The 7,977-nt window shown below is 41.5% G+C and overlaps 1 protein-coding gene across 13 annotated transcripts in view; it reads right to left on the bottom strand.

Moving 5' to 3' along the window:
• The window catches only part of LOC140458187 (calcium-dependent secretion activator 2-like), a 746,655-nt gene extending 742,383 nt beyond the window's left edge, over nt 1-4,272 (bottom strand). For 9 of the 13 annotated variants that reach the window (XM_072552419.1, XM_072552418.1, XM_072552420.1 and 6 more), the window contains exon 1: nt 3,417-4,271. In XM_072552419.1, coding sequence (XP_072408520.1) covers nt 3,417-3,767 — 351 coding nt within the window. In that variant the 5' untranslated portion in view covers nt 3,768-4,271. Of the gene's footprint in view, nt 1-3,416 lie in introns of all 13 variants that reach the window. The other 4 variants (XM_072552408.1, XM_072552415.1, XM_072552410.1 and 1 more) reach the window with 1 other exon arrangement.
• Between the last annotated feature and the right edge of the window lie 3,705 nt (nt 4,273-7,977).

Genomic DNA, 7,977 nt, shown 5'->3' on the forward strand with positions numbered 1-7,977 from the left:
GAAACTTATACGAAGCTGCTATGCATATGATAAACCCAAAAGACATTTGGTCTTCGCAGAGAGAGTCAAAGGCACTGCACATGACCTGCAGCGATTCCTTCCGTGAAGACAGCTGGTAAGCATAAACAGCCAAACATAGCAGTCAGCAAGCAGTGACTTAATGAAAATACACAGGTACAGATGTGACCACACAAACTGGCAGGGATTCGAAGATCAAAACACCTTGGAGATAAAGAACATTTTATGTCAAGAATCACTAAAAGTAATCCACAGGTGTATAAATTGCATTAAACAAATATCACTGAGGTAATGCAATGGGCTTATAGACATATCATAACAGATACATCCCCAGAGGACTGAACATACAAGAAAGAAAAAGCTCGTCACTTAATGCTAACTGCTTCTAAAAAAAAAACTTAGAAGTCTGTCCCCTTGCAAATTAACAGTTCAACTCAAATTAATCCGATTATTTGTTAACTAAAGACACAGCTCTACCACATGAATGAAACAAATGCACTATGTATTAAATTGTGTAACACTGATTCTTACAAAGCAGTACATTATGATAAGCAACAAGTTAGTGGACTCAAAACAAAACATGACAACATGTCATGAGGAAGAAAATCCCCTGTCACTTGCATTAACAGCTCAGTGAAATGATATGCCCTACCAAGACTACGAGGATGAATGTAGGCAGGATAGAACAAAAGCTTCAGACAGTCTGGGAAACTGACCCTGAAGTATCAAGTATGATGTCCAATGCGATTGCAAGCCCATCGTCTCTCATTAATTCAGACAATTTACAGAGAGTAAAAATTGAATTATTGGGAACACATCAAAATTACATTTCAAAATGTAAAAAGGAAATACAGCTTCAAGAACCACAAGTGTCCAGGGAAGTAATAATGTTTCACAATAAACTGAAGGCTAAGAGAATTGCACTGTAATGTGTCACATTTCCCATCTCTATTTTGACTCTAACAGGCTTAAAAGCAGGGTGATATATAAAAGCAAGACACGAGTGGAGTTTTATGTTCTACTCGGAAAGGTTTTAACAAACTGCACAGAAGTATTCACTGAAAAGAAAGTGTTGCACTTGTTCACTGAATTGCAAACATTGTTATTGAATGTCCTGCCAAAAAGTCTCCTCTTGAATAAAATCAAGATACCATCAAAACGTAGACCGACATTTGATAAACCACAGCAGGAACCACAAAGTATTTCCAGTCACCATGTAGGTTAAGTTTGCAGTGGCAAGGTCACACATTGTCAATTTGTTCAGAGCAATGCCATTCAATGTTACAGGAAAATAAACCAAGCTTCAAAACCCAGGCCCATTTAGACAGTGCAAGCTATAGAATCATAGAACACAGAAGGTGGCCACTCGACCCATCATGCTGGTATAGGCTCTTTGACAGAACTATTCAATTAGTCTCACTGCACTGCCTTTTCACCATAGCACTGAAAAATTCTCCATTTCAAGCAGAGATCGCTTTTGAAAGTTGTTATTGGATCACTTCTGACTGCCATTTCAGGCAACCTATTACAATCATAACCCATTGTATTGTCAAAAGAGATTCCCCCTAGATTTTTTGACAATTAACTTCATACCAATATCATCTAGGTACTGACACTCTCACTGATGGAAGCAATTTCTCCCTAGGCATTAAAATGCCTTAATTTTTTAACGCATCTATTAAACAGCCCTTTAATTGTCACCATGCTGAAAGAAAGCAATTCCAGTTTCTCCAGACCTTCTAGTAGAAGTGTAGTGTATAAAGCAGCAAAGTCTGGGATACACAACAGTCCCTCAACTTGTACTGTTAGATATATGGGATCCTTGATTTGATGATTAAAAACAAATTCAGAATGAAAACAGCACAGTCATTTGGCTTACTTTATCTAAACCAGCTTTCTACAAGAGTAAGCAACTGGTCTCATTTCCCTTCCTTTCCCAGTCGCTCTGGAAAGATCTCTTAAGTAATCAACCGATCCTCTTCTGAAAGCTGCATTCGGACTTGCCTCCATCACACGTGCAGTCAGTGCATTCCAGATCCTAACCACATTTTGCATTTGATGTAAAGTCATCATAGTTGCACCAAGTTATACCTGCTTTTATATATAGAGAAATGACTGGTAGTGCGTTCACTCAGTCAACACACTTCAGGCACAGGGAGACATTGGCAAGGACAGTCCTTCACAGCAAGCTGAGCCAACATAGGAAGTGAACCCACTATTGGTAAATCAGCCCTCCAGTCAAGTGAACTACCTGAGTATTTCCCTCTTGTCACTTTTGGTATCCACCTCATCGAAGTTCCTCTTTATCTGTATGAAGCACTGCTTAGGCAGGCCCCAGCAGGAGCATATGGCTAGCTCTTGGCAGCAATTTCACAAGGACTTCAAGGCCTTGGAGAAGACACAGAAGAGGCTCAGTAGAATGGCATCAAGATATTAAGCCACAAAAGCCAACCAGCCTTTCAGGCCAATGATCTCTCAGCTGATCTGATATCCTCAGTTCCACTTTCAAGCCTGCTCCATGTAACTCTTCATTCTCCTACTGACTAAGTATATTCAAGACTAAGATTTTTAATAACCTCACTTCAAAGCCCTGTGTAGTTTAAAAAAAAATCAACAAATTCACTATCCTCTAAGAGATTCCTCCTCATCCCTGACTTAAATGGGTGACCATTGCTCAGATCATGCCACTGGGTCCTAGCCCTCTCTGAAGGGAAGGGGATCTGGTTAATTGGAGAGACTGGAGAAGCTGGGATTGTTCTCTTTAGAGCAAAATATGAGAGGAGATTTAATAGAGAAACTTCTATTAAAAATCTTGAAAAGGTTTTAATAATTTATGGTGATTCCAAATGTCACAGTTAGTGCAAACATACTAACAATGAGGGAAAGGAAAATCTGGAGTGGGGGTATAGTGGGGACAGTGTTGAAAGCAGAGTAACTTTCAAAGAGAACTTAATGAAGTAGTTGAAGAGAAAAAAGGGAGAGTTAGTGGGACAAATTGGAGCCAGGGTGGGGACTGAATGATCTCACCCTGGGTGGTTAAATTCCGAAAGGATTGTAGCTTCAGGTTGGGAGATTTTTCTGATTAAGAAAACCTCAGAGGATTGGTCGAGTATAAGGCACTCAGGTCAGTTTAGATTCTGTTTCATACGGTGGCATCTCCAAGCTACAAGCACAGACTAGATAACATTAAGGACAGGGGGAGGGAATCTGTGGCCAGATTGAAAAGTTTTTTTAAAAAGAAAAGGCACATGTTGAAGTGTGCTGAGCAGACTTTGCATTGATCAGCGTACAGCAACCTGTTAACTTGCCTGGGTGTAAGCAGCAGGCGCATGGCTGCACAGTGGGAAGTGGTGGGTATAATGTAAAGGCTACGGGCTCTCCATCGCTCCCACACTCACCTTCTGCTGCCTCCGGGCCATGTCAGTGGGTTGCTTGGCGTTAAAGGGGTAGGCGATGCACCGCAATAGGAACACGTAGAGCTGCAGCGCCTTCCTCTTCTGCGAGTCCTCCTCCTCCCGCTGGATCCTCTCCTGCTCTTCCCTCTCCTTCTCGCTGACCAGTGACGGGCTCGGACTGACCGAGCGAGCGCTGCCCGACCCTCGTCCTTCGCTGCCCCGGGTGGCCGGCAGCGAACGGGCGCTGGCGCTGCTGCTACCGCCGCTCCCTCCGCCGCTCAGCGGAGGCTCCTTAGCGGCATCGCCTTCCAGCACACCGTCCGACTCCTCCTCGCTGGAGGACGGGTCCAACATGGTCCTCTAAGGAAATACAGAGACGGGGAGGGGGGTTGGGTGAAAGAAACCCGACACTGAGGAAAGGCAGACTCTAGGGTATTGGGGGAAACTGAGAGCTTTTAAAGAGAAAGGCAGACCTCTCCCGCACCTCTTAGTTACTGACTCCCTACACACAGTCTCAATCGCACTCCACCTCCTTCTTAATAAAGTGGAGCCCGAGATAGGGCGGAGTTGGTGTTCAGTGAGTCCCGGACGATTTGCTTGCACAGACCTATCACAGATGGGAAGTTAGCCAGGAAGCTCCAAGTCACAGGTATCCAACCTGTAGCTTACTGAGCGATCAACACGTGGGGCTCTGCCAGCAGCAAGCAGACTCCCTCAACTTAACAGTCAGTGTTCAACCTCTCCCTCGCTGCTCACCAACTGTTTACAAACCCTGGGTGGGGGAGAATCGGATCTGAAAACAAAACTGTAATGTCACTGTATCACAACCCGGAGCCCCAACACAGCAGGAAGTCAGCTGCTCATAGCGAGCAGCTTCGCCCTCCTTTCACCCGATCCAGGACTGCAAGAATTGAGACGATCCGCTGTTAACTCTTTGAGTGTCAAACGTCATCATTAAACATCCAACACTTGTGAAAGACTTTTTAAAAAATAATTTCACCTGGGAAACGCAAGCCGTCGACCAGAAAAATAAAGGCGTTAAAGAAAATGTAATTCTGTTTGCTGAAATGATTAGAAAAAGATTACAAGCGGTGAGCAGGAAGAGATCCAAGCAGATCAAGTCGAAAATAATAACCATCAGAGATTTATTTTGTTCCGTTAGCTGCATGCGAAGCTCCCGCCAAGGCTGTATTCACACAGGATCAATATTTTTTATATTTTTAAAAACACCATTTATGAAACATCTTATTTCCTATCCCCAATTATCAATGAGGATGTGAATTGGACCCGGAGATTTCCAGCAATCTAGTCGTGTGGTAGACATTATTACTCAGTGTAGATTCTTATCCCCTATTCCACATTTACCTCTTCAATCGTATTTAAATTCTACAATTGTGGAATTTGAACTGAAGTCCCCTCAACAGTAAAGATAGGGCGACAGATTATGAGACTAGCAACATCACTACCTTCTTCGTGCTCACTCTCAACAATCTGAGCCAAATATGTGGTCCTTGCAATGGAACAAGGGCAAGGTAGAGAAAAATTAAACACAAGTGTTATTTTTTAATGTATATATTCAAGCATTGTTGTAGGCACGATCTTCCCTTCCTTCACAAACACTGGAAGTTTGGGACATCAACACAATAAACTCACTGAGTGATGGGTAGTCTGACGAACTTTCACCCAGTCCTATGAAATCAGATGTCTGCTGGAGAGGAACAAAGAGAGAAAAATTGTCAGGTGAAGTTTTATTTTCAAAACTGTATCTGCCATCTACTGCGTAGACTGGGGAATACTGCATTAAAGTTGTAAGGAACTTATCATTGGAATTCTGAGAGGTGATGAGACTGAGCAAGGGAATTCTAATGCATCAAGACTAAGCACCTGAAAGCGTCACCATAATTGGAGCGAAGAAAATCAAGGATGGGCAAGAGACCAGAAGCACAAAGATCTCATCCAATTGTCACACTGGCTAAGGTGATAGTGATTCAGGGAAGCAAGACTGGAATGGTTTAAAATAAGAATGTATAAAAGTATAATAGAACAGTTTGAAAAGTCCCCAGATATTTATCTTTTAATCTTGATTTTTGAATGGTGGCAATCAGATTTCGTTTCTTAGAGATTAATGCAGGATTGAGAGTGCATCTGGACTTAGTTCAGTACAATCAGTGCACTTGACTTTGCAAGCCAAGGGAGCAACAAATGTCTTCAAAAATTTTAACTTATCCCAGGTACTTAAGAAACTGTACTGCAACAAATATGAAAAAAAAGTGGATTCAACATTTGTCCCAAACATGGAAAGTATAAGGAGTTAACCATTTAGATTGACTCTCCCATTCAATATGATCATGCAACTCCATAAGGCTTTCCTACTTTCATCCCATTATCTTTGATCCATTTAGCCCACAGAACTATATCCAATTCCTTGAAAACATTCAATGATTTGACCTCAACTGCTTTCTGTGGCAGGTATGGTCTCACCAAGGCACTGCACAATTGCAACAAGTCATCACTACTGGTGTATTAGAATCTTCTTGCTATGAAGGCCAACATGCTCACGCCTTCTTCAGTGCCTGCTGTACCTGTTGTACATGGACAATGATAAGCTAAATCAAACTCAGGTAAGATTTACACCAGCGCTTGTGAAACATTTCCCCCATTGTGCCTCCTTTTCAGGGTTTGAAAACCTTCACGTTTGGGAATCGGAGGGGGCAGGGTAATGGATAGCAAACCTGTGAGGTGCGGAGGTGATGGAGTGGAGCAGAATTCCATAACAGCTGCTGCTGCTGCCTTAGCCCTTGAAACCCAGAATTTCATCCGACAACCCCACTTGGGATCATTTCAGGAAGACTTGATTTGTACTCATCTTAAGTTAATACTTTTAAAGGAAAGGCTGGTGAAAATATTTCTTGTGAATATCCCATGCTCTGTTCTATTTTACATATTTCTCCACATTTCATCTTTTAAATTAAGACACATTTGTACGCCACAACATACATATATACAAATTAGGAGCTGAAGTAGACCACTTGGTGCTTTAAATATGTTCTGCCATTATGCTACATTCCCATCTCCCACTGAAACCTTTTGCCCCCTTCCCCTTTGCTGACTAAGGGCTCTGTTCTTCAAAAGATGTTCCAAAGCAGAGTTCCAAAGAATCGTAGGCCAGAGATTTTTTTTAAAAACTCCTTAAATGGACAACCTCATATCTTTAAACAGTGACTCATAGTTGTAGATTCTCCCACCAGAGAAAATATCCTTTCAACATGCACCTTGTGAAGACACTCGGGATCTGATTTGTTTCAAGAGAAGTAATCTATCACTCTTCTAAACTCCAATGGTTACAAATCAAAACGCTACTCACTCATTCCAGGTATTAGCAGCAAATTACTACAGCTGCTGGGATCTGTACTGAAACAAGAAAATACTGAAAATCACAGTGGGTCATGCTGCATACGTGGAAAGACAGCAAGCTAACATTTCAAGTCTAGATGACTCTTCATCAATGTTAGCTTGGTCTCTCTCCACAGATGCTGCCTGACCCATTGCAATTTCCAGCATTTTTTGCCATTATTCCAGATATTAGTCTGATCAATCTTCTCTGAACTCCTTCCTTTAGTGAGAAACCTGTAACATATGCAGTATTTAAGATGTGATCTCACTAATGCCCTGTATAACTGAAACCATGTACTCAATTGTCTTTGCAATAAATGATTACGTTAATGAGTTTTGAGAAGATTTGTAGCTCAGGTTGAGGTTCTGGATGTAAGTTTGTTCGCTGAGCTGGAATGTTCGTTTTTAGTTGTTTCGTCACCGTACTAGGTAATATCGTCAGTGAGCCTCTGGTGAAGCACTGGTGCTTTTTAAGCACTTCCTTGGAATGTGGGTCACCAACACTGTGCTTCACCAGAGGCTCACTGATGATGTTACCTAGTATGGTGTTGAAACGACTGAAAATGAACTTTCCAGCTCAGCGAGGAAACTTACATCCAGAATGATGATATTCTGATATCTTTCTTCATTACTTGCTGTACCTGTAGACTAACCCAATGCCATTCAGGACATCTATTACCAAGTGAGAAGAAGTGATCCGCTCCTCTCTTTTTAAGCCCCTATGGATAGGTCACAATAAGTGTTACTTTTTTTTTAAGGGTGCAACAGGCAGACAGCAGTTAAAGCTTAGTTTACCATTTAAGGAGTAGTTAATTACTTTTGTGGAGTGAATGAAGGATTTAAAAAAATTAATAATATACATTTTTCAAAATGCCTGACTTGTAACACTGTCAAACAATGTTTCTTAAATTAACTTGATTAAACTCCTGATGAATTAATTTACTCTCAATTATGCACATTCACAAAATACAACTGTTCAGGTTTACTAATTGATGTGAAGTATAAAGCCAGCTAACCCATCAACATTGACTGTATTGCCAAATTATTTCATTTGTAGTTACTAGATCATGCAACAAACTTGCTGGTGGTGTTTGGAGTTTAGATGTCTCTCAAGCTGACAGTCAGGGGTGTACATTTTGCAAGAGAGTTCATTCCATGGTCTGTTGCATAG

The sequence above is a fragment of the Chiloscyllium punctatum genome, chromosome 32, assembly GCF_047496795.1.
Source record: "Chiloscyllium punctatum isolate Juve2018m chromosome 32, sChiPun1.3, whole genome shotgun sequence".
Lineage (NCBI taxonomy): Eukaryota > Metazoa > Chordata > Chondrichthyes > Orectolobiformes > Hemiscylliidae > Chiloscyllium > Chiloscyllium punctatum.